Here is a 27,072-nt window from a genome sequence, read left to right as displayed (position 1 = left end):
CATTTGTTACTCCACCAAAATGTAAAAGCACAGGAAGTGCTCTAATGAGAGTCCTTTTGTTAAGCTCAGCAATTAGGTAATTGTCACAGATGAATTATGGGTGATTAATTACCTTTTATCACAACTTCAGCCCTTTAGACTCTCTGACTCACACTCTTTGTGTTCATATGGATTTGGTGGTGCATAAAGTTGTTGTTTTTTTTTCAGTCATTTTTTGTGCACATCTGTGAATGTGTCCATTTATAAAGCCTGCATGCTGATTGATTAGTTCTGTCGTTACCCTGCAGCTGAATTACTGCTGTTCCCATTTACAGGATGCTTCACGCATACATAGATATACATTATAATCTGCTCATCTTTTGGTCTGTTGGCTTTCATCCATTTTGCCTTTCATTCCAGTTCTCTCATTCGTTTCGATTGCCTGACTTTCCATAATTCTGTAGTGTTTTTTCCTTGTCTGACTCGTGTCTTTTCTTTAACTCTTAATTGGGTGGCATGCAGCCGTTAAGCTGTCAGAGCTTGTGTCCTTTTCCCTATCTTCATCATTCTGCTGTCTTCACAGCTTGTGGTCAAATGAAAGCTTATTGTTATTTAACCAATTAGGATAAGTAGGTCATGGATCAACGTTATTATTAACCTTGTTGGTCCTGGAAAAATATTGAATGGGTTTACATGCACTTTAAGTTTGATATTAGTCTGATTTTTCTGTTCATATTGAATGCAAAAAAAGGATGTGGCTTGACACAATTAAACAAACAACAAAGTACAGCCAATCCAAATGATGTGTCAGTTTGAAAACGCTCTTTCACTCGCAATGTGCTGCAGCTGAAGATCATAAAACTAGGAACACATAGCTGTGTTTTAATTATTTCGATGATGTTTTATTAGTGGGATTTTTACATTTTTAAAGAACAAGTTTTCTATTTTAATATATTTTAAAATGTCATTTATTTCTGTGATGGCTGTATTTTTAGTAGCCAGTCTTCAGTGTCATGTGATTTATCAGAAATTTCTTATTATTATCTGTGTTGAAAACGGTTGTGCTCTTTTTTTTATATTTTTTTGGAAATAATGATACTTCTGGAATCCTTGATGAATACAAAGTTCAAAAGAACAGCATTTATTTGAGATAGAAATATTTTATAACATTATAAACTTTTTTTTTACTGTCACTTTTGTCAGTTTACTGCATCCTTTTTAATGATAGTGTATGTTAGTGTAAATTTCAAAGTGAGCAGGCCAACTAGATGCAATGCAGCAGACCTATCAACCACATGACCAACAAACTGTTGTCTTGCTTGTTGCTTGTGATTGCAACTGGTTATGACAAAAACTCTGGTTGAGATAGAAGAGATCCCTTTTTTCGATTTATCTTGTTAGGGCACAGTATAATTTACTTTTGATAAAAGTTCTTACTGAATGTCCGCTTGCTTGCTTAACTGGAAGCTTGCATAACTTCTTACCGCAAGTCACATTATGGCGAGGAATGTTTGGTGACCCATAAGACTCTGAAAACTATTAATGTGACTTGACATTATCTCAGAGATTATCTATTATTTTTTTTCGTGCCTCAGCACAACCGCACTAACCCACAGCTCTGATCTGCATCACACGGCTCATTTTTGTTTGAACTTTTTCCCTAATGTGTGGGGGAGCATTGCAAAAATAGGCCCATCGAGTGATTATTTCTAGTTTAAGTGGATCTCTGGAGTCGGCGCCTCATTTTTAGAGCACATGCTAAAGCTGTGTCTATGTTTGGTGTTCCCCAAGGCTCGCTACTCGGTCAAAGTTAATTATTGTTTGACTGTGCGGTGTGGGCTAATCAGTCTCTAGTCACCTATTTGCAAAGGTGCTGGCGAGGTTAATGCTGATATCTGAGATTAAAATATGGATCAGGTTTTTTTTAAATGAATCTCTCTTCTCTCTCCATTATTCTTTGCTCTCCTCCTCTTTCTCTCCTACCTCCCTTTTGGCTCTGCCCCTTATTTTGTTTCTCTCTCTCCATCTTTCTCCTATCTCATTTTCTCAGGTGGTGCAGGTGTTGCGGGCGATTGATAGAGACGAGGGAGGAAATGACAGCGCCGTCCATTTTAACATCCCTCCGGACTCCAACGTTGCCCTCAACTTCAGCATCAGGGAGAGTGGAGGTTTGCAGTCTCTTCCACAATTTGTTTCTCCCACCCAGCCTTGTGCATCGGTGTCTCTCTTGATCCGTTAGTCTGTGTCTGCAACCGCATTGTGTGACTGCTTTGTGCCCTGCTCCTTTGTTTTCCCCATTGTTTGCTTTTGCTTCTCTGCCACATCTATCTTCTCCCGGCACACACAGACTAAATGTGCTCTGGCATTCATGCTGCATTTGGACTCACTGGTCTGTACAAATGTTATACGAGTAGCAATGGAATTAAACTGCACTCGATTGAGTTCAATTAAATTAAAGTTCCATCGAGCTCAATTTGATCTAAAAGCCCCCCTTTTTTCCTGTGTGTCTCTATTTCTTTCATTATTCTCGTTTTCTAGGTCCCACTGCTAGTTTGGTGCTGGCATCACCTTTGCAGACACTGTCTCGCACTACTTCTTCCTCCCTCACTCTCTACATCCCGCTGGTCCTGAGGGACGGGGTCTCCGGTTTGACCAGCACAGGGACAGTCACGGTGTCCGTATGTCCCTGTCTGAGGGGCGGAGCCCGGGCCGGAGAGAAAGAGAAGCAAAGTGAGGCAGAGTGGGACAGAGAGACGGTTTGTTTGCCCCAGCACTCCTCTTTGCCCTCCCCTGGACTCAGCACTGCCGCCCTGCTGGCCATTTTAGCCTGTGTGGCCACTCTTTTGGGTAAGTTTAGTGTAACTAAACAGTCAGATATCCGTTATCGCAAAATAAACACAGACGGTGATCAGGACCAAGACTCGAAGCACATTTGAGTTAAAATTATTTTGTAATTTTACCTTTAGCTGTGTTGTTATTGTTAAACTAGAACTGAAACTAAAGGTATTAAAAATAATTTTCGTTAATTTACCGTAGATAAAAACTGCAACGAAATTAGAAATGTTGCTTTGGCGACTAACTGAAATAAAACTTACTTTAAGTTTTAAAAGCAGAATAAAGTAATATAAAAAGAATAAAAAAGTATAAGTTAAAGATCTAAAATGACTAAAACTAAATAATAAAAAGTAAATTCAAAATAAATATTGAAGCTAAATAGAAATAGTAAAAATAAAAAACGGAAAAAATGACAAAAGCACATAACAAAATAACTAAAACTTAAAATGAATACAGTATACATAAAAATAAAAGCTTTAAAATATTAGTAAATACTATAGTAGTATAGAAATAATAATAAAATAACACTGAAAAAAAATAATGAAAAATAAATATACCCCTACGATGTACAAAACAAAAGGCCTAGCTACAAGAAGAACACTTTAACAGCATTTCAGTAGTTTTTATACTTAAGTCCTCTGAGATCATCAACATTAGGGTCAATAACTCAGACGCTAGATGGCGGCAGTTGTGTTTATATATATTAAATGAGAAAGTGCAAGTCCATGAAAGTAGCACCCATTTCAGTCATTTGGATGAACGGTCTTATTTAAAGTGTTTTCATGGACGCCAATGAATACTAGAAAACCATCAGACCACTGGATGCTACGACTGACCAATCAGAATCAAGAATTCCCTAGAGCTGTGTAATAAATGTAATTGTGGGGCATCATTCTGTGTAAGTGTTAGTTTGCCAGCTGCTCTAATGTGTCTATTGAGTATCTGTCTTTCTGTAGCACCCTGCAATTTTATTGCAAAAATTTGTCACCCAGCACAAACACACACGTCCTCCCTTTTTATAAATGGCATCATAAAACGCTTACTCTTTCTCTGTTCATCTCTCACTGTTTTCTTTCCCTTTTTCTTTCTTCTCTCTCTAGCTGTCAGTGCTTTGTCTCTGTCCCTGCGCAGGCAGAAAAGGGACTCGCTCTCGCCTTTAGAGGAGGATGATGTAAGAGAGAACATCATCACGTATGATGATGAAGGAGGGGGTGAGGCTGACACGGCTGCGTTCGACATCACAGCGCTGCAGAGCGCCCCACACACCGCACGCAGGGGGTACCGCACCCTGGACAGCAGGAACATGTGAGTGGGGCTCAGCCGGGCACATATGATAAAAGATTACATTGGCTACATGTTACAACAACTCGCTCATCCTGCACATTAATAAAGCGCTTCCTCAGTGCACTTAAAGGGATAGTTCATCCCAAAATTAAAATTCTGGCATAATTTATTCATGTTGTTTGAAGTCATGTATGTTTTTTTTTCTTCATATGGAACATAAAAGGAGATGTTTAGCTGAATATCCTGACTGTTCTTTTCCATGCTACACATTTTAAGTTTTAACATTTAAAAATATATTGTTTTAAGAAATATTATTATATATATTAAGAAATTATTATTCTTTTTATTAGTACTACTACTACCGTGATTATTATTATTATTATTATTATATTTTATAGTCATATTGATGTACAATCACAATATTTTTGGACAAATGTAGCCCAACAAACAAGCACAGCTAACCTAGAGCTGTTTAAGAAAAAATCTGAAAAATCAAAATTTTTTTCTACAAATTGTGCATTCCTTCTTTTCATTCTGCCTTAAATCTTCTGAAAACCCTTTAAAATCCTGCATGTCTTATTTATACTCACTATTTTAATAAATCACAGCCCTATTAGCCAGAAATGTACTTCTTTGGGTTATAATAATTCCATTGTCTATGATGAATGAGGTCTAAGTTGTTACAAACAACAGGGAATTTAAATTTTTTTTTTTAAAGAACAACAAATTAGTTTAAACTGAAAGTCTGAAAGTATTTTTTTCTTGGAATTTCTCGCAATTGCGAGTTATAAAGTCAGAATTGCATGATATAAACTCGCAATTGCGAGTTAAAATCCAATTTTGAGGGGGGGGGGGATACTGATATGTTCTCAGAATTGCGAGTTTATATCTCACAATTCTGACTTTATAGCTCGCAATTGCGTGTTATAAAGTCAGAATTGCGAGATATAAACTTGCAATTCTGAGAAAAAAAGTCAGAATTGTGAGTTTATATCTCGCAGTTTTGACTATTTCTCAGAATTGCGACTTTATGTCTAGCAATTGCGAGTTTATATCATGCAATTCTGACTTGCGAGTTTATATCTCACAATTATGACTTGTTAACTCGCAATTGCGAAAAAAAAGAAAAGAAAAAAAGTCAGAATTGTGAGATAAAAAGTCGCAATTACCTTTTTTATTTTTTATTCAGTGGCGGAAACAGGCTTCCATACAAGCTCGAGAAAAACATACAAGTAAAACTTAATTAACAATATGCCTAAAAACTTAAAAAAAGCTTTTGCAACTATCATAATCTTTCATTTCATGTGAATAGCCTTTATATTTTGGTCTGTATCTAATAAAAAGCTCTTGTATGTCTTCAAAGGATTTGGAATATCCTGCACAAGTCATATATGGACTACTTCTGTGGTGCTGCCATTTATTTTCTATTTTATTTTATCTGCATCAAACTTCCTTTCATGATAAAGTATATTCTGTGTTCCCTCAGACGTTATTCACAACACATTCAGGACAAGGCTCGAGCGTACAGCAGCTGGGCTCAGGCCGGAGCGCTGGACCCCGGGCAGTATAACAGTCAAGGAACCACTCTATATGGGCGGTTTTGCTACAGCAGCCACACCCTCCCAGTGCTGCGTCGCTCACAGGGCCCCTATGAGCCCGGCATATCTGAGTTGGCTTACCGCTTACCTGGGAATCAACCAGACCACTCTCTAGTCATTCAAAACCAGGCAGCTGTGGTTGGCCCTCTGGAGCCCGGGGCTATTTACGTGCCAACAGCAGAGGCCGGTCATGGCTCTACAGAAGGGACAGCATCTCAAGACGGAGCTGCCACATCTGAGGGAGGAACGCCAAGGAAAAACGACTCAAAGGATGATGCAAGCAGCGATGCCCAGCAGAGTCAAAGTCAAAGCCAGGATCTGGATTGGGTAAAACAACGCATGTCTTTATTATTTATTTAAGAAGCTTAGAATCACCATGTTCAGAATCGCAAAGTTGCTTTTCTAACCAGTATTTGGGGTAAAACCAAAGGGAGCACATTACATTTGTTTAATTCTCCAGAGGCCTGTAAATTAATTGTTAAATAATTAATGCACTTTCAAACAAACAGCAATACTGACAAGACAATTAGAAAACCACTCTTTTGGCTGGACCAGTTAAACAGCTTTAGTAAACCGAAAATGAAGACAGGGCCAAGTAAAAAACAAAGTATATGGCTAATTTTAATTCACAGACTCGCTTCTCAGTCACACCCCAACAGCATCGAATCAGTATTAATGTATTATGTCTAATAAACATTCATTGAACTGGAGACTGGGAAACAACTTCGCAATTGATATTAATATTCATTTCACGATGTGTGTTTCACTGGGAAAGTTGTCACACACAGATCCTGAAAACGCATGAATTCAAAACTGCAGAAAGCTGCATGTAATTAAAAAATTGTACAATTTTGATGTGCAACAAAATATGTTGTGCGTTATTTGCTGTCATGGAAATTCATGCATACCGTCGCGCATCTTAAGAGCCCATCTAGTGAATTTTAATGTCTGATTTTACACATACACACATTTAAAAATGCACAATGCAGACATATTTACTCACTGAAAGAGACTAATATTTGTTTTATTAAAAGTGATTAGAACACGTCCCATGTGTGAAAATATGTTGTTTTGCACATCCCTAGATAGCCGGCAGGCTAGTTTTTATGTTGTAGGTGCCGAACAGGTTGACGATGAAGGTGTATTTTCACATGTTGTCTCTTGCTGTCTCTTTTTCTCCTCATCCTCATCTCACAGTGCAGCGTTAGCTCTTTTTAGAGCTCAGTTAACCTGGTTCAGCTATTGTCAACTGTTTCTCCCTCTCCATCTGTCCGACTTTGTCACTTACTTCCTCTACTCGCTAACACTTTACTGTCTCACTTCATTGTTATCACATTTTTCTGTTTTCACCTGCTCATTGTGAAATATCTTCTGCTTTCTCTTCCCTTTCTTAACAATCCTCTCTATCACACGCATCCCTCTGCTGAATAACAGAAGAATAAACTCATCCTTACCTCCCGCTCTAACCCTCCTGCTCCTCCCCGTCCCCTACAGGTCCAGCCGGACACGGCCCCCCGCGAACGGGAGCTGGTGTTGACCCGTTCCGGCTCGGTTGCTGGGCCAGGCCCCACGGGCGGTTGGGTGTGCGACTCCACCACGCTCCCCCGAGCTGGTCGGCACTCCTCGCGGAGCAGTTTTTCCTTAAGTAGAAACGGCGCTGGGCCTGCTGAGTCCAGCCACGTTGGGGTGGCTGACGCTCCCAGTGGTAGCACAGAAATGCAGTCGGTCAGCAGCAATTACGCCACTATCCTGCACGGGGAGCAGCAGAGGGACTACCCGGGGACTCTGGGACGGGGTGGGCTGGAGATGGGCAGCAGATTTGTGGTGGGAAGGCCCGAGAGAGAGGGCAGCATTCCACTGAGCACTGGGATGTATCCGGAAGGTGGTGGGTTCATAGGAGACTGGCATGAACGGGTGGGGATAACCGGGTACCCACTGGGCAGGAGGGATATGACGCCTCAGCTGCTTCCGTATCCCGGCCAGGGCCGGGGAGCTTTTGGGGGCATCCTAGGTTATGGCGGAGCGTGGCCCTTAGCACCTGAGGGGTCAGGAAGAGGAGTGCCTGTCGGAGGTGCTCACTCTCTCGCCCTAAAGGTTGGTGAGTTCCTGCGTTTGCGCCTTGCGCAGGTGACCTTCGACCCTTCGCAGCCGCCGTACGACTCAGTGCAGGTGTACGGGCTGGAAGGCACAGGCTCCCGCGCCGGGTCCCTCAGCTCCCTGGACAGCGAGGGAGGCAAAGATGCCGAGAAGGAGGTGTGGGGATCAGGTCTGGAGGATTGGGGCCCACAATTCCAGAAATTAGCCCAGCTTTTTAGGGAAAGGGAGAAGGAGAGCGGAGAAGATAAAGAAGGAGATGCAGAAGCCAGCAAAACGCACAAGGATAGGGAATGGGAAGAGAAAGAGGAGCAGTCTGGAGACGAGGAGCAGGCGAATGTCTGAGAGAGCGAGAAGGAGAGGGGTTGGGTGGGACAGTGATTAAAAGGCAACAAGAGCTGGAATAATGAAAAGTGAAGGGTAAGGAGGGAGAGACGAAGAGGAAAGGTAATAAGGGAAGACAGGGAAAAATGAACAGAGAGAGCAAAGGCAGTGGAGAGAGTGATTGATGCAATTTGAAGCAATAAGTGCTGAAAAGCTGATGTGTGAGCACAGAGCGGTGTTTCTTTAGCCAGCATTTAACATTCCTTAAGTGTGTTTGGCAGTAAGCGAAAAGCAAAGTTCACTGTATTCCAGATCACATTTAATTACGACAGAGAAAGAACGAGATTTCAACTCTGATTTTCGTGGCAGCGAGCAAGACAATGGCACCACGCGGGAATGAGAAACGCAAGGCCGGAATAACACAGATGAAAAGTTACGGCAACACACGAGGGAGTAGAAAAATTAATATTTGTACAGAAATTGTTTATACATTCACAAAAGCAAGAGAACTGAATTATTCAAAAGAAAGCACTGAATATTACAGTAAAGTCCTGAATAAGTGTCTGCACAAAGATTCTCGGTGTTTACACATACACACAGACGAAAACAAACAGGCATCGATTTTAAACCCTGCTTGGAAATTCTGCTTTGCGGATGTCACATTGTCAGGGTTCAAAATGACTCACATTTTTGCCAAGAACAGATTGTATACAAAGTTGCTCAAGAAAAAAAAAAGATGACAAAATTAAAATGTAGTGATGCTAAAATTGTGCAAAACATATGCACAAACAATCATTACTAAAGAAAAAAAAATCCCACATTTAAAAAGTCAAGATGATTTATGAGAGCTGACAGGTCTGCTTCAGCTAGAATGCACTTTTATACATGATGTTCGAAAATAGATTACAATGTTGTTGTTGTTGTTTTTTATTGGAGGAAAAAAAAACATGAAAAATATGTTCTATGTAAATGTATTTAAATGTAAATATCACTGAATGCCATTGTGAAAAGTAACAACAGTACTGTAGTCTTCAAGTAACAAAAAAAGATAATAAAATGAAAACTGAGGAGAAGATTATATATAATCCCACATCGAAATCCACTGGATATAACTGGAAGACACTGGATTGACTGAAGCAGAGTAAACCCTGCCACAGTACGATATCGGATGTGTTGCTCTTCCCAAATGGAACATTTATTTTTACTTGAATTGAATGCAGAAGCTCCAAATAAATATATGTGAAGTCCTTTTTCTGGATTGAGCTCACACTCTGCATTGATATCCTGATTAATAACACTGTTTGTGGCTACAAGGACTCACTGTGACTGGACTGAACCAGAACCACTGTATCACTGCACAATCATGCGCACCAATACCAGGGCGCTTCATGCAGTACGAACACACACACCTTGCCAAACAACCCAACAAATGTAATTCTTTGTCAAAAATGTGAGCCTAAAAAGGTTATATGAAATATTAATGTCTATATTATTGTACGGTAAGAAGAATGATTAAAGAAAGACAGATCCCCTGGAGCTTATTTGATTAGGACTAAAGGCCCATTTATACCAAGAGTGATAGCTATAACGATAATTAGATAATTTGCACCCACACCAATGCATGTTCTGTAAACCGAGCTGCAGCCATTTGCTGCATTCCGATTGGCTGTGACTGTTTTGGAAAAACATTTTTGAAAGTAATTCCAGCGATATCGTCCCTCTGTGTCGTTATCGTTATAGTTGTGGAATGGACATCCCTGTTCTTATAGAATTACGATTAACGTTATTGTAATAGTTATTGTTCTTGATGTAAACGGGCCTTAACGAAGAATTGAATCCTTCACGTGTCATTGCCTATTTTTTTTTCAGGTAGATTAGGTCAGTTGTAAACTGGGTGTGGAGTTACTGCATTCATCCTGATTTCTGCCTTCTTATTGGACTGCATTGATGCGGCCCTGAGTGGGCCCTGTTGGTACTGAGATCTCGCGATGGTGTGTACTAAAAATGTATTTATTCTGTTGTATTTTTTCCTTTTTTTTTTGTAAATTTGAATAAAGACAGTATGTTTTGAGGTGATGTGTGCGCGACCTGATGTGTATATGTTCTTTTTTGTAAAGAAAACTCTTAACTGGATTGACTTTTGGCTCTTGCGTGTGTCTTCTAGTCTGTGTTTGTCTCTGCTGAGTAAATGTAAGTGCTGGCTTTGGAGATGTCCATACAACAGGGACTTCAAACAGGGACAGAGTTGGCAGGGAGTAAACACAATTTCTAGTCTACTTACTCCCAGGCTGTTTGACAGACTTACAACTCAAGGTCAATAATGGAACCTGAGAGTTCAAATCACACTTTAAGACAGACAAAAGTTTACCGTGAGGTTCACCTTGAAATCTGAAGTCTGGATTACATAAAATGCATAGGATTTATTAGTGGGCCTGACTAGCCTTAGTTCATCTGATGAAAGTGGGGAAAATAAGGTTGTTTCAAACCACTACACCTGCGAGTCAACCCTGCTTATCGTTCACTTCAATCCTGCAATATGTGTGTGTGATTGTGTTTCAGCTAGCTTATACCCACAAGTGCCTGCAAATATATAAGACACTGCCACCTTTTTGATTCGAGTCTCGTTAATTATTCATGAGCTCCTGCGCATATCCTGTTAGATTAAATTTGGTTTAATTACGTTTGCGAAGCTTGACGTAGGAAATAGTAGACTTGAATGAGAGAGACAAAGAGGAGTGTGATTGCTTCAAAATTCACTTAAGAGCAGGAGAGGGATTCAAAATGATTCGCAGAGAGTTAGATTATGAATGCACGCTCTGTCCTTGAGTTACATAATGAATTAATGCGCAGGTTATTACTCAACAGTGGCGGTTCGTGGGTTTTAAAATAGAGGAGGCACACTAATTGTATTGGTCTGGGATCTCTGCCGATTATTATTATTATTATATTATTTGCTTAACTGTCACGCGACTGTTCCCCTTTCGGGCTCTGTCTTTACATTTATTTTGAAAGATGAATTTGAGATTATGGTAAGGGGCGTTACATTTCCGACGAGCTGAATTGTGAATTTTATTAACATTAAATCGTCCTCCTCCCATTTTCACCTCAAAATTATGGGGAAGCTGTGCCTCCCCTGACGAGCCGCCACTGTTACTCAATGCGCTGTTCGCTGTATATTTAAATAGGCAGGGTGTGAGAACTTACCACATGCACATACAAAGTGTTGAGCTTTTAGCTAAAACCAATAATAATTTTCTCACTTTTCTTATGCAAACAAATAAGATAGCTTCTGGGCATGTTTTGTGAAGCAGTGATACCACAGATGGATTATTTCTAAAAGTAGTGTCAGAAGATTTAGGTTTTTTTTTTTTTCATAGACAGGAAAACATTTATCAGAACACATGGAGCACAGAAGTATGCCGTTAATGATAAGAATAAAAATAACTTACCATTAATACATTAATTCACTGCAAAATGTTCTCATTAAAGATTCATTTGGTGAATTGCCCTACAATCCTGCACGACTCAGAATGGAGCTATAGATCATTAGCGTGCAGCTCAACCACAAGACATCTGGAAGAGGTATGCTAACTTGGAAGTGTTTCTCAGTTTTGCATTTTTTTTTCTGCTTCCTCTGGGACAGCAAGGTGAAAATGCCCACCAACCTTGATAATTAGACCACTTAACATCGAAAGGGACAGCAAGACTGTGCTTCCTGCCTGTCCCAGGAAGACTGGAGGTGTACATGCCATATATAGCAACATTACAGCAAGCCATCTTATATATGTGGGGGTCAGGTGGCTTTAACATTTACAAGGATAGTAAAATATTGCAGTGACCAGTCAAAAGGACCCACGGGGAAACGGTTTTATGAACATATACGAACGAAAATGTACACAAGTTTTCATAACGTGATTAAGTCAATGGCAAATTTCTACCATGATAGGAAAAGGTGTGTGTGTGTGTGTGTGTGTGTGTGTGTCCTTACTTGTAGTTTACCCCCATCTGTATTGGGGTACAAAATTGTAGCTAAAGGAGAACCACTGAATCGTTTGATCTACAGATTCATTCAGGGACTAAACAAGTGCCTGTATTTACAATATGAGTCAGTCTTTGAATCATTACTCACTGGTTCATTCAAAACACTGATTCATTCAGGAATAGAACAAGTGGCTGTATTTATGATTGAGTCATTGAATAATTTACCCAACCGATTCGTTTAACAACAATGATTCATTCAGGAAGGAAAACATTCCTTTTTCAGGCATGCAACTTGAAAATATTTTCTTTGGCAGAGCAAAAGTAGTGCCTAAAATGTAAGTTACTCAATATTAACTTATTTATTGAGTTTTATATAAAAGCAGCACCACACTCGCAAGCACAATGAGTAGATTTGGTTGGCTGTGCTTACTGCTCCACATCACAGATATCAACATTCTTGCTGGAGATATTGCTTTTTATAAGACCTTTTCTGTAAACCATCATATAAAACAATATAAGTATGGTATGTGACATGTCTCAATTTATTCAGCAAAGAAAATGCATGTTTGTTAGCAGCGTGTAGCAAAAATCTACAGCAACTATTCCCTAATTCTCTTTGATGTTCTCCGTGGCTCTCCTGGCTTCCACCTGTGTGAGAGTATCTGTAGAAACTGGACTGGCAGATTGTGTTGTGTTGTGTTGTGATATGTGTTCAAGTTTGAATTGGTAAATGAAATCTTCATTAACAATCTTAATTAGTGTTCGACCTCCCAAACAGTAAGCTTGCAGATAATCCATTTAGGAGTAGTGAAGTTTCTCTGGGTTGAAGAGTAAGAGGTTGATAAGAGTAACAGAACACATGGCACAGAGATTCAGATACAATGCACCTAATATTCATACATTGACAAAATGTAACTTTAAATAATAATAATAATAATAATAATAATAATAATAATAGACATTTGGAAATAATTATTGCAAGAAAAGTCAGAGTTATCCAGAGGAAAATCCTTGTTGATTTTGTTTAGATGGTGCTGCCATCTTATGGACACAATAGGAATAAACAGTCCAAGATTTCGTGTTTTTGATGCTGCTGCATTCGCATTCTTGTGCATTCAATGCAGGTTTGGAACGACAATGAGGTTGTTTTTGGGTGAACTATCCCTTCCAGACTTGTTTTTACTCAGAGACAAAGTAGCACAGAGGGGGATTCAGACATTGTTTGTTTGAATAAATCAGAATAATTAGTTAGAATATTAGACCATATGAGTTTAAATCAGATTAAATATGAATTAGCCTACCAGTGATCCAAGCCTTAAAGGAATAGTTCACCCAAAAATGAAAATTAGCCCATGATTTACTCACCCTCAAGTCATCCTAGGTGTATATGTCTTTCTTCTTTCAGATGAATAGAATCAGACTTATATTTAAACTTCTTGGCTCTTCCAAGCTTTATAATGGCAGTGAATAGTGGTCAAGATTTTAAAGCAAAATAACGTGCATAAATCCATCATAAAAATTGCTCCATGTGGCTCTGGAGGTGAATTAAGGCCTTCTGAGCAGAATCGATGCATTTGTGTAAGAATAATATCCATATTTAAAACGTTATAAACCGCATTCTTTAGTTTACACTATAACTGTCCCTACACACTTACACAAGAGAGTGGAGTTCCAGCGGATGACGTTGGATGTAAGCGTATAAGCGCCGGTGAGAAGTGACGAATGCAGAAGCGTAGAGGAGAGAGCAAAACAAAACACCGTTCATGAATTAGAAGTACAAAATGAGGATTTGTAACGAAAAATGTCAGAGGATTTCGATATAAGCCAAGAGGATGGCTCTTCCAAGCTTTATAATGGCAGTGAATAGTGGTCAAGATTTTAAAGCAAAATAACGTGCATAAATCCATCATAAAAATTGCTCCATGTGGCTCTGGAGGTGAATTAAGGCCTTCTGAGCAGAATCGATGCATTTGTGTAAGAATAATATCCATATTTAAAATGTTATAAACCGCATTCTTTAGTTTACACTATAACTGTCCTACACAATTACACAAGAGAGTGGAGTTCCAGCGGATGACGTTGGATGTAAGCGTATAAGCGCCGGTGAGAAGTGACGAATGCAGAAGCGTAGAGGAGAGAGCAAAACAAAACACCGTTCATGAATTAGAAGTACAAAATGAGGATTTGTAACGAAAAATGTCAGAGGATTTCGATATAAGCCAAGAGGAGACTGGTTTTCCTTTGTTTGAAACAAAACTTGGTTCTCGTGAGACTAGCATATTCTCACAGGAGATTACACTACGCCTACATCCTACACCATCCTCTGGAACACCACTCTCTCTCGAATGCGCAAACAACAGTTAACGGAAGCTAGAGATTATGTTTATTAAGTTTTAAATATTATTCTTACACAAATGCATCGATTCACTTCAGTAGGCCTTTATTCACTGCCCAGAGCCGATTTATGCACTTTATTTCGCTTCAAAATCTCAACCTCTATTCACTGCCATTATAAAGCTTGGACATTTTTTAATACAACACTGATTGCATTCATCTGAAAGAAGAAAGTCATGTACACCTAGGATGGTTTGAGGGTGAGTAAATCATGGAGTAAATCATTTTTGAGTGAACTATCCCTTTAATAGCATAAACCAGACAGAGAGCCTAGTGAAAAGAGCCTAGACTATGGCTCCTTTTCACACATTTACATGCTGTTTTTAAACACTGAAAACCATAGAAATAAACTAATGTTAGACATAATAAGGCCACCAACACACACAAAAAGATTTTTACAGGCTTTAAATAATGCTTGTGCAAGACAGAAAGAGATGCCATAGGCTGTTTATGTGTGTCACACTGACAGAGAGCCTGTACATTGTTTGCAAGAAAAAACAAGTTTCATTTTGCCTTAGGGATGGCTTCTTCTTTGTTGGTTTGCATGTGACAGTACGGATTAAGTAGTTACAAGGAAATTCAGCAAGAGAAATATACAAAACAATTGTTTGAATTAAAACTTGCTGTCTAAAAACTGTGTAAAAAGTGGGCTAGAAATACAGTAAGTATATAGCTAATTAGTAGGTTCATATATAGCTATACAGATAATATATAGATTATATAGCTAGTAGTAGGCTAGGTTCAATTGTAGTATAGTTCACAGTAGGTTACATATGTGTTGAGTATGTGTGGTATGAGTCTTTTCTATGCAGTTGGAAAACCCCTAAAGCTGCAACAACTTCCCTGAAATCTGTGTGACTCATATTTGACTTGTGCAGTTTCTCACGCATAAGCGTTTTATAATTTCACTTACAAAAGTTTGATTTATTTATTCATTCATTTAAACTAGGTTTTTAAAGATAAAGTGTCTTGCAAGCCTCAGTGGAAGAGCATTTACTGTATAACTTTTGTAACTAAAAATGTAGGTGCCAAAATAATGCTGGCAAAACTTCTAGCAGCTTCTTCAGTTTACGATAATCTCTAGAACCCTGATCCGGCTCGGATCATAAACACAGTCTTCTTCTAATCCACTGGATAGCATTCCACAGTTCGTGGGGACCCAAGCAGTGTCATAACCATGCTGATGCCAGGTTTTCTGTAAAGGATGTCCCTGATAATCAATCCTTTTCACTTTTCCCACTCGAACACTTAGTTTGAGGATGGCCAGCTGTTCTCTTCCAGCATTCAAAGGGTAACGAGAAGCTTTATCCCTACTCCGACTCAAGTAGACTCCTGGACCGAGCATGCCATCAGAAGAGCGTCTGAATCCTTCACTTTGGATCTTCAGTGCGTTTTTCATTGTAGTACCATGGTACATGATGAATGTTTTCCTTCCAGGATACAACTTCTGTTTTCCATTGCCATTTGCCATGGCATTCACAGTAATCAGAGCGCTTTGAAAGGTTTACATGTATAGTATAATCAGTGAACTAGACAATAATTTGAATACTGTATGAACAAAAATATGCTGTTTGCAAAGAAAGCTTTTGAACAGTACATGAATCATCCTACTACATCAAATTATGTCGTTTCCTTAATGCAGAATTTTTAAATCTTAAAGAGCTCTATTTAATTGATCTCAAATTAATAAAATTCATTTAATTTTAATTTGACTTACCCACTCAATAGTGTTTTGGTGCCCAATAGCATCTAAAGAGTAAGTCTTCATATATAACAAAAAGCGAGGGGAAGGAGGTGGAGGTGGTTTTTAAGGATGTGCTCACCTGTAATGAAAGCAGTTCAGTTTATCGGTATAAGCAACAACGCATGTATGTTTGTAATGTTTAAACAACCAATCCTACACTAACTCAAAAGATTGTGTTAGATTCTGTTTTTTACGAAAGATCTCAAAACAGCAGTCGCTCAACCTGCTGTGTAAGATGTGCACAGTCGGTAACACTGAAACTCAAACAGTTTTTTGAAGAATAAAAGCATATTACCTCCAAACAAGTTGCAATCCAAATGCAACTAAATTCAAAGTGTGTTATCCAAAATTGAGCCCCAAAAAGCAAACTAAAGCCAGTCTGAAAAGAAACAACAAATCGAAGTATTCAATCCTGGGGGAAAAAAATAAAAAATCTGGCAAGACGAGGCTGACTCTTCTTTTTTTTTTGAACTCTCATTCTTGCAGATGAAGCAGGATGCTTAGAATTGCGAAGACACAGACTTGATTTGATTGGCCTTCTCAATCATTTCGACACTGACAAATGCAGTAAGAGCAGGTAGCCTAAAATTCAATGTAATCTTTTTAAAATCTTTGTCATCTGAACAATAAACAGAGCAGTGCATAATGGAGTGCAGCAGAGCAGCGAGTATTTAAATATTTCAAATCACTTGACCATTTGTAATTATTGGGGGAGACTTGTCCCTCTCAATATCTATGGTGGTTATAAGCCCTGCCACAATATAATTTCCATCAGATTTCAGATGACATATTGTGTTCAATAGCATTTTGTGGTGATGAAATAAAATGTACATATTTAAGTGTAACATTTTAAATGTAAAACTCTTTTGTGTTTCAAAGGCTAATTTCATAAAAAGTGAACAAGTTTTCACATGCTTTGCATAATTTGACTAAATTAAATCTTGAAACTACACACAATAAAAATGACATTGCTGTCTTATTTAATAGACTAATATTCTTATATTTTGCTCATGAAGTCACAGTGACATCATGATGAGCCAAAGCTGCTGCAGTCTGCATTTCACAGAGCACTATAAATTGAGCACAATCACTGCTCCTATCAGATTATTTGTATTTCTTTGTGATAAATGTCTGAGTTGTGCAGCTAAGAAATTGTGATGCTAGCAGTGAATAGTGCCGTCTCCTGGGCCGCCGATGACTACTGGATGTCGTGAAACAAGTGGGACAAAGTAATAGACTGGGGAGAAGAGGAGAAGGTGGCAGAAGGGCTTTAGAAGGCTGATCCACTGTCCTGCCACTGTCCTCGAACTGTTGCAAAAATTGAGTCTTTTCTCTTTGGAAACAAAGTTGAAACCTCTGCTCAGTCTACTGCTTTTGTCAGGGATGAGAATGTGGACTGGAGTAGCCCACATGGGATGATGACTGGAAGGAGGAAGTTTAAAAAAAATATGTCTTAGCATTTCAATTAATGAATGAATAATTGAAAGGAAGATTATGTTTTCTACCGAGGTAGTCAAAACATAAGGTTTCAATACACTTAAAATGTTTCAACTTTTTGCTGTCATCTGTGAAGTTGATTTAGCTCATAGAAAACTGAATAGAAAATACAGACTATAAATGCAGCAAGATTTACACAGATGTGTTCACATAAAATCTAGGTATTTATTAAATAAGACCAGATTAAAATGACTCTTCACTTAGAACTTCACTAACATCACCTGGAGAGATCAGAATCAGATCACAAGCTTCCAGTACACGGAGACAACAACAACACACAGATAATAAAAATAAGATGTGAATAAAATACACATGCATAAATATAAACCACATAAAAAGAATAAATTGTACAGGTGTGCTATAGATAGAATAGGAGAATAAAATAAAATAAAGTTGTAGGGATGTACTAGGATATAGGGTGATAAATACGTATAAGGTTATTGCACATACTTTAATTGCACAATGGGAGAAGTCTTCTGATGTCTGATGTTGTAGCTGAACCAAACCAGACAGTTATTGAAGTGCACAGAACAGGCTCGATGACGGCTGAGTAGAACTGCTTCAGCAGCTCCTGTGGCAGGTTGAATTTCCTCAGCTGGCGAAGGAAGTACAACCTCTGCTGGGCCATTTTAACAGTGGAGTCAATGTGAGTGTCCCACTTCAGGTCCTGAGAGATGGTGGTTCCCAGGAATCTGAATGACTTCACTGCAGCCACAGTGCTGTCCATGATGGGGAGTGCAGGGTGGTTCCTCCTGAAGTCCACTATCATCTCCACAGTTTTGAGTGATGAACTGGCAGATGAAAATTGTTCAGATCAGTTGATTTGATCACATATGAACTAATTATTGACACAGATCCTGACAACTTCCTTTCTGTGCAACGCATAATTAGCCTATTACTTTTTTATTTTTCAGGTGTTTTAGATGGCGCTGCCATCTCGTGGATAAAGGAGTACTGCTGCCGCGCCATCTTGTGGCCAAACAGGTTTGAAACAGCACGAGGGACAGTAAATGATGACAGTTTTCTATTTTGTTGGGGTTAACTATACCTTTAATAATAGGAGACATGTTGTTATTAACATTTGTTCTGATTTTCATCTCATATACAGTATAATGTCTTAACCTATTAATTGTTAATTGTAATTAATTCAAATAACCTATCCTTCATTTGAATAACTTCTGAGTGCACTAAATAAAATTTAAGTCAGAAATTGCTAGTAAGTTTCACAATTCATTCCAAAGAAACAGCAAGTACTGTGAAATGTTGAAGTAGAAAAACTGAAATAGTATTTTTCTTTAATAATTCTTTGTTTTATTTACAATTCAAATTTTTTTTTTTACTGTGTAACAGAAAATATTGTGATTTTGAAGTGAACTACCATTTAAATTGTGGAAGACTGACATGACCAATGTAATTCAATGTATATGGAAGCTTTATGTATGACGTTTCATCATTTTACTCTGGATTCTACTTGAGAATCGTCTTGCTGCTTACGTCAGATTGTAGTTTTTTAAGCTATTCAGGGATCAGACGTTTTCATATAGGAGCTTAAACTTAAGGAGTCATAAAAGCGTAAAGAATTTGTCTATAAACTGTGAGTACTTTCAGTTTCAATTTCAGTTACTCTTTTAAAACTATTTAACTATTTTATAAAAAAAAAATAGGACTTCAAAAACATAATGGGTGCTGTACAGTAGATAAGATGATTGATTGAATAAATAAATACATACATACATACATACATACACAAATGCATTGAATGAGCCTGTATAGTCTGGAAACCCCCAATGCATTGATAACTTCTGTGACAGATACTGAAATTGAAACTTAAAAAAAAAAAAAACACCTGTACAGATGTTTTTTTTAATAGCAATAAAAAAGAGCAAATGAAACCAACTTGAAAAGTATGTCCAAATTTTCTTTTTTCCTGTTGATTTTATTTTTAATGTTTTATTTCTACTTTTTTGACAATAATAAATATAATTAACAACAACAAAACAATGACAATAACACTAGTTGTTTTGGAAAACAAACGTAAACGCAAATCTGTTTTCGTATTTTTTTGTATAGCTGTTACATACTTCTCACTTAGAAAGTTGAGTAACTCTTGCTGAGTGTCATAAGACCCACTACACTGCAGTGCTTATCAGCAGGCCTACAGTAAATCTGAAACTGAAGGACTGATAAGAGACATGCAAATAGGTTTTTATTGAGTCTCAAAGTCAGCTGATTGTGCCATACGTTTAAAAACTATTCTTAAATTGGACAGCAACATCTGATGTTTTTAAATGTGCTTCATAAATAAAGGCTGACTTATACTGACATACAAGTATACAGCTATATTTTTATATTTTATGAATGATCGATTGATTAATTCATTTACATGAAAAGGTTTTACAGATAAACCATTTGGCAAGACTCAGTGGAAGGACGTATTTGCAATGTCTTTTTTAGTTTCCTTTACAGTTTAGGTCATAAAAATAAAGGTTCTAGCATTTTAGTTTGGAATAATCTCTAGAACCCTGATCCGGCTCGGATCATAAACACAGTCTTCTTCTAATCCACTGGATACCATTCCACAGTTCGCAGGGACCCAAGCTGGATCTTCAGTGCGTTTTTCATTGTAGTACCATGGTACATGATGTATGATCGCCGTCCAGGATAATGCTGTATTCCATCGCCATTACCGTTGTCCCCCATAGCATTCACAGTAACCAAAGCACTTAAAAAAGTTTTCATATATTTGATAATTAGTGAATAACCAAAGACATCTAAAATCTTAAGGAGCTTTATTTGATTTAGCTGAAAATAATAAAATGTATTTAATTTTAATGTAACGTACCTACTTGTGAGTCTTTTGGCGGCCAATAGTCTCTAGAAAAAGAGAAACTCTTTAGAGAACTTTGGTTTCACTTTTAATTTATAATTTGGGTGGATCCAAATGGGTGGGTGGGTTACAGATGTGTTTACTACTCTAACGTACTGTAAGACACTACATTTCTTATCAATGCAGTTTAGTTTATGGTATATATGAGCAATCACACCTGTATGTGTGTAATCATTAAATGACCAATGCTACCCTACGGAATAGGCTGTCAGGTTGGTTTAGATGATATTTTTGACAAAATAAGTCAAAACAGCAGTTGCTTAACCTGCTGTGTTGAAGGAAACTGTAAAATTCTAGTTAACATAGCAACTGAAGCATTTTTTTTTCTAAATGCAAAACATTATTTGTAATCAATTGTGTAATCCAAAACTGAGTCTAAAACCAGTCTGAGACAGATCTAAGAGCAAATCTGTCTACTGACCTGAGAAAAAAATGTGGCAAGACGAGATTGTCTCTCATTCTTGTTGACAAAGCAGAGTGCTTGTGTTTGCAATGACACACACACAAAAGACCTTAAGAGTGCAACTGTACAAGAGAGACCAGGGTTGGCTGGCACATTCAAATAAATATAATGTATATTCAGAAATTTGTTAATTCAAGACTAAAATTATGTGGGAAAAGATTTTGGGTGAATTAGCACAATGCTGGAAGACTCCTTCCAAATCTTTTGTGGACTGGGCACCTGAACTGTCTTATAAGTTTTGTCAGAGGGAAGGCCCACTGTGTGAATCTTTAATAAACTCCTGAAACTGACTGAAGTCCATGTGATAAACCAGGTGATAGTGACCTCTAGTGTTAATCAGTTGGAGCTAATGCAATTTGGTATCATAAACTAGAACTAGAAAGTCACTTAAAGTCAGCATGAAAATAGTATTACAATAAATAAATAAATGGATAAATAATCCATAGCCTTCTTTAATGCTTTTACAATAATCTTTTGCTTCTTTTTCATATTCCTATGTTTGCACCTAAAATCAATTATTTAATTGTATTTGTTTTCTTTTACTGACCAAAAGTCAGTCAAAAGTCAGTTTAATCCTTTCAGTGCGATTCTGTTTTGCTTTTGTGCAAAGTAAATGCAGAAATAGTGCAACCTCAAACTTTGTCATTATCATGATATGAGCATATTTCATCATTTATGTTTTGTTTTTTGTATGTTTCATAATATTTTATGTTTTCATGAATAAGTCATGTTCTTACATTTATATTTTAATATTTAAAATATTCATTTTATAATTTTATTTCTTAGAATTTCTGTGTAAATGCATTTACACTGCTTCATAAGTACAATTTTCCCGTTAAACTGACTCAAAAATCTTTTCTATTGTAGAGCACATGGTCTTGACACGTGAGTCAATGTAACCAGTCAGTCTACTTGTCACCTTTCACAAATTCATTTGTGACACAAAGCATGCATATACAGTATATACTGTACATTTCTTAACTCCAAGTCTCTCCTGTGAAGAGATTATAAAAAATGATTTTTCATTTTGGTTAGTTTTTATTTTTTTTTTAAACAAAAACTTTTAAACAAAATCTTGTTAGAACTACATTAACAATAATAAAACATTTTTTTAATGAGAGTACATTGAAAGCCTTGAAAATAACTATAAATCAAAAGATAACCTTAACATTTTTTATGTATATTTAACATTTGTAGATGATCTAAAGCAAAAGAGTTGTAACAATTCTAAAAATCTTTTAGAGCTCCTTGTATTTGTTTTCATAATCCATTTGGAAAAATATATTACCCATTAATGAATAAATCTATATATACTGTATAAGATTATTTTCTATTCATGTAAGTTATAGCTTCTGACCTTTAAATCAAAGCAGACTTGTGATTTTATGACATCAATTACTGTTTAATTTATTCAGAAACACAATCTTAATGTTAATTGTGTATTTTACTTTCATTTTATACAAGTAGGCCTAAACCGCCCCCTAAATATAGAAAAGGCCTTACCGGACAGGCATTAGGACCTGGAGGAGGCTGTTGCTGCTTATAAGATTATAAATATATAAAAATGTATTTTGTGTAATAAATGTATAGCTAATTATTATTAAAACAAAAATTGCTTATGCTTTATGTGAAAATCAGAAATGTAAAAAATAATATACAAACATCTAGAAAAAAAATCAGGAGTACAGCTATAAATTGTGTTAACATTAAACAAATAACTTAAGAAGGTTAGTAAAACTGTTCTGTTTGATATTAAAAACAAATCAAACAAGTGTTCATTATGTTACACAGAATCTACTAGAATCTGAGGTTAGGAATGACATCCAGCACTGTGATTTGGCTCGGATCATAGACACAGTTCTCCTCTAGGCCACTGTTCACCATGCTACAGTTAGGAGGAACCCACGCTGTGTCATATCCATGTTCATACCAGGTCTTCTGTAAAGGATGACCTTGGTAGTCGATTTTCTTCACCCTTCCCACTTTTACGTTGAGTCTGAGAACAGCAAGCATCTCCCCATTTGAATGCAGAGGGTAACAGGAGGCTTTTTCAAAACTTCTAGTGACATAGACTCCCGGTCCCAGCATGCCATCAAAGGAAGGAGAGAAGCCCTCTGTCATGATCCTCATCGCATTCAACATCGTAGTGCCATGATACATTATGTAGGATTGTCTGCCTCTGTGCCAGTTTGGTTGAATGTCATCACAGAAACACTCAGGGCACATACAACAAGAACAAGAAGAGGTCACAATCACAGATGTCCGAAACATCTTGTTGCTGTATTCCCACGATAGTTCTCACGTCTGGTGAACAAACCTTCAGATAAATGTTGCAATACATGAGTTAGTTTTGTGGTTTGCTTAAAGGGATAGTCCCAAAATGAAAATTCTGTTCTTTTATGTCATTTCAAACCTGTATGACTTTCTTTCTTTTGTGGAATATATTCTGTATTTACTGTTTTTGTGAAAAGAGTATGAAAGTCAATGAGGTCCACAACATGCCATTATATGGACTAAAAACATGAACATTTTGGATTTCTTTTTTTTTTTTTTTACAGAATAAGTGTTTCACAGAAGACAGAAAGTAATTTTGAAATGAGAATGAGTAAATGATGACAGAATATTCATAAACTATTCTGTTAAACAATCTATACTTCTAACACATTGATCAGTTTATTTGCACAGCAAATATCTGTGTATTTAAATTAGACATATAGCTTAAAGGTGGGGTATGTATTTTTTCAAAAACGCTTTAGAAACCTGAGATGGGCCTAGTACCAAAACAAACTTGTAGCCAATCAGCAGTAAGGGGCGTGTCTACTCATGATGTGGAGGAGAGAGCGCTCAGTGCACAGGACGGATATTAGCCGAGCCGAGCGATAGAAAGATAGAAATGGCGGATAAAAAACAAAAGAGGAAAATATCTGCGGAACAAAAGAAGGCTTTTGATAAGGCAAGAAGTAGGGCCCGTGTAAATATCGGATCAGCTTTCCAGCGCTGGAGAGAACTCAAGGAGCGGGAAGGCCTGCGATCGGACGCCGAGGTTGCTTTGTTTCTTCTCGATAGGTGAGTAACACCGTGTCTACACCGGACGCAACAGCTAAAGTCTGTCTACACTGGACGTGATAAAGCGACCGTTGAAAATCATTTGAAATTTGTTTCAATACGTCATAAATAGTTTTCTGTCGGGGATTTGTCGTGTCGCACCGCGCTGCATCCAGTGTACACAGCATCACTGATTGTGTGGGGCGGAGCTATCAAAATAGGGTCGAGACCCTTTTGGGGTAGGGGCGTGATTGTTTTGGCGATTTGAAATATCAACATTGGCTACCAGAAATCACTTACCCCACTTTTAAGGGCATGTAAAGGTAGCTTCTCTGAACTGAAACTAAAAGGCTAAAACAAATGTTTGATATTTTGTGTATTTTATATGGGTAGATTACTTACAAGTTGTAGTCCGTTACTGATTCCAAAAAACTGTAGTCAGTAACATAATCCCTTACATTACACATTTTAGGTAACATAATCAGACTACTTTTAGATTACTTTTGATTTAACATGTTCATCACATTGATTTAAATAGGATAATCTTGTACCATATTGATATAAAAATACAAAGAGAAAGAAAATATATTCCATTTGTTTTGTTGTTATTAACAACATGAAGTGCATTAAACATTACATTATATCATGATTTTGCAAACTGGGTTTTGTGAAGGAACTGCAGGGAGTTTGTGAGTTTTATGAAAAAGAATTCGGGAGAATCAATAAATTATGAATAATTTTTTGCTATTGTGTGAATAATATGTAATTATGTAATCAATAAAAAGTAACTATAGTCTGATTACGAGTATTTGAAAATTTAATATAATCTAATTACAAGTATTTATTTTTTTAAATCTAAAATTCTATTTTTCTAGAGTAAACCAATTCTCTCTAGAACAAAATATTCTATATAGCACTGCAAATTTAATTTAATTACCGTTGCAATAATAATGGTGATCAAAGCATAACAAGGCAGCCAACCTACCTCCACAGCAGTGTAGCAGAAGTTGAAACATTTTACAGATCGTTTCACTTTTATTCCACAACGTCAAAGAGGAGAGGACCAGAACTGTAGCATTTTTGAAGTACAGTTCAAATATTGGAAACAGAGATAAAAACTAGTATATAAGTGAGAATTAAATTTTATTTAGCTGATTTCTTATTTCATTTAATTCATATGTATGCGGTGAGGAAGACTGGGCTTATGGGCTTATCTTAACAGTTCAACACTACTGAATGACAGCTAGTTCAGAAACACAAGGAAGTGATTCTTAAGGTATGTTGACAGTAAATATGCAAGGGAACAGGCATCAGTCATGAAGTAATCCAATATGGCTGTAAACCACCATATGATATCCAACTTGAACTTCTTAAACGTACTTATTCTGCACAGTACAGTGACTCCAGACAGACTTACAAATATGAATGTTCTTGCGTTAGATAAAATCACAATGCAAATGTCATCTGCAAAACAAATGATGCTAGCTAGCTGTTATGAGCCACTTTTGCAATGACTTTTTAACCAACTTGATTTTTGTTAGATGGCTATAGCTCCAGGGGTTTCACATTCCCAGTAGAATCTATGTCGAATGAAGAAGCTTAAAAACTAGCTTTCATTGTGATGGATAAAGACAAGAACATCTGATTGTTTTACACTGCTTCAGCAGCTCATTTACACATTCACCAATTTCATATTAGAAAACATTAATGAACCTTGCAATGATTCAAAACAGGCCATATGAATTTATGGAATTCAGCAGAAATCGAGATATGAAAAATGATAAGCCATATGAAAATGAAACCAAAGATAAAAGAACCGTGATGAAAGATTAATGGATAGTAATGGGGCAGACATATGACAGTGTTTTTAAATTAAAACGTGAAGGGACATAGGAGAACATTTAATTTTGATTAATAGGCCTATACATTTTAAAGTTTTACTAAAATGATTAAATGTAATAATTTATTAATTATTACTGTGTCATTGGTTTCATTTGTGTGTTTCTATCTTTGGTTTCATTTGTGTGTTTAGTTGAAATTAGCTCTTCAAATTTTATCGATAAGATCTAGCAAAAAGTCCAATTCTAAGATACAAGAAAGATCTGACAGCAGAAGACTGCTTGGAATTGCAGTGACACTCAAGCAAGGCTTTGCAAAGATAGTGAAAAATAGACACTGAGATGATGAGCTATTACAATCCAAGGTGAAATAGACCAGTCTCTTCAAGAAATCACAAAAACCCAGCAAGTGATGGTGACCTCTAGTGCTAATCTGGTGAAACTACTAGTACACTGACCTGACTCTATTTTATAACTCATGAAACAAAATATTTCATGTTATTATCTGTTTTGTTTCATCTCTGCATTTAATGGAATCTCCATTTTACATTACAGACCTGGGGTTAGTAGGACAATTGCCCATTGTAAATGTACAAACAGCATTACTGTCACGGTACTGTGCAGGAGGGAAGGACGCGGACGCAGATCAAAGTAACAGCTACCCTGTTCTCAATGTTCATACTATCTATCCTACATAGTATGTGAGAAAAGTGTGTCCCAAAGCATAGTATGTTGAAAAGAGTATGCCAAAAGTCCCCGGATAGTCTACTATTTCAGGTCGATTTTTTGAAGTGTGGATCCGTGCACACTCTAATGGCTAATATTGCCCACAATCCATTGCGCTTTGGTGAAGGATTCTGTCCAGAACTACAAACACGAATAAAATGCATTAAAAACTACAAACATGGCGGATGTGCACGACCGGCGGTTCCCTTTCAGTCGGTCACTATGAGTCATGTCGGTGACCGACGAATTGGGATATCGCTTCGATAGACCAATCTACTTCGAGTGTAAACTAAACAAGCCAATGCACATTGGCATGCAATTATTGCATCCAGCTGCCGCTGATCACAGCGTGAGTATAATAAGGCAGCAGGTGCAATGCATAC

At 37.3% G+C, this 27,072-nt stretch overlaps 1 protein-coding gene across 1 annotated transcript in view; it reads left to right on the top strand.

Annotated features, from left to right (window-relative positions):
- cdh24b (cadherin 24, type 2b) overlaps nucleotides 1-10,137 on the top strand; it is a 159,425-nt gene extending 149,288 nt beyond the window's left edge. Inside the window, exons 10-14 of the mRNA XM_016461039.1 lie at nucleotides 2,030-2,147; nucleotides 2,518-2,826; nucleotides 3,915-4,119; nucleotides 5,585-6,023; nucleotides 7,131-10,137. Of these exons, the coding sequence (XP_016316525.1) occupies nucleotides 2,030-2,147; nucleotides 2,518-2,826; nucleotides 3,915-4,119; nucleotides 5,585-6,023; nucleotides 7,131-8,135 (2,076 nt within the window). The 3' untranslated portion in view covers nucleotides 8,136-10,137. The remainder of the gene's footprint in view (nucleotides 1-2,029; nucleotides 2,148-2,517; nucleotides 2,827-3,914; nucleotides 4,120-5,584; nucleotides 6,024-7,130) is intronic.
- The last annotated feature ends 16,935 nt before the right edge of the window (nucleotides 10,138-27,072 follow it).

This window comes from Sinocyclocheilus anshuiensis, unplaced genomic scaffold (genome assembly GCF_001515605.1).
Source record: "Sinocyclocheilus anshuiensis isolate Anshui unplaced genomic scaffold, SAMN03320099.WGS_v1.1 scaffold4, whole genome shotgun sequence".
Classification (NCBI taxonomy): Eukaryota; Metazoa; Chordata; class Actinopteri; order Cypriniformes; family Cyprinidae; genus Sinocyclocheilus; species Sinocyclocheilus anshuiensis.
The sequence above is the reverse complement of the archived record's forward strand: the minus strand, read 5'-3'. Positions and strand labels throughout refer to the sequence as shown.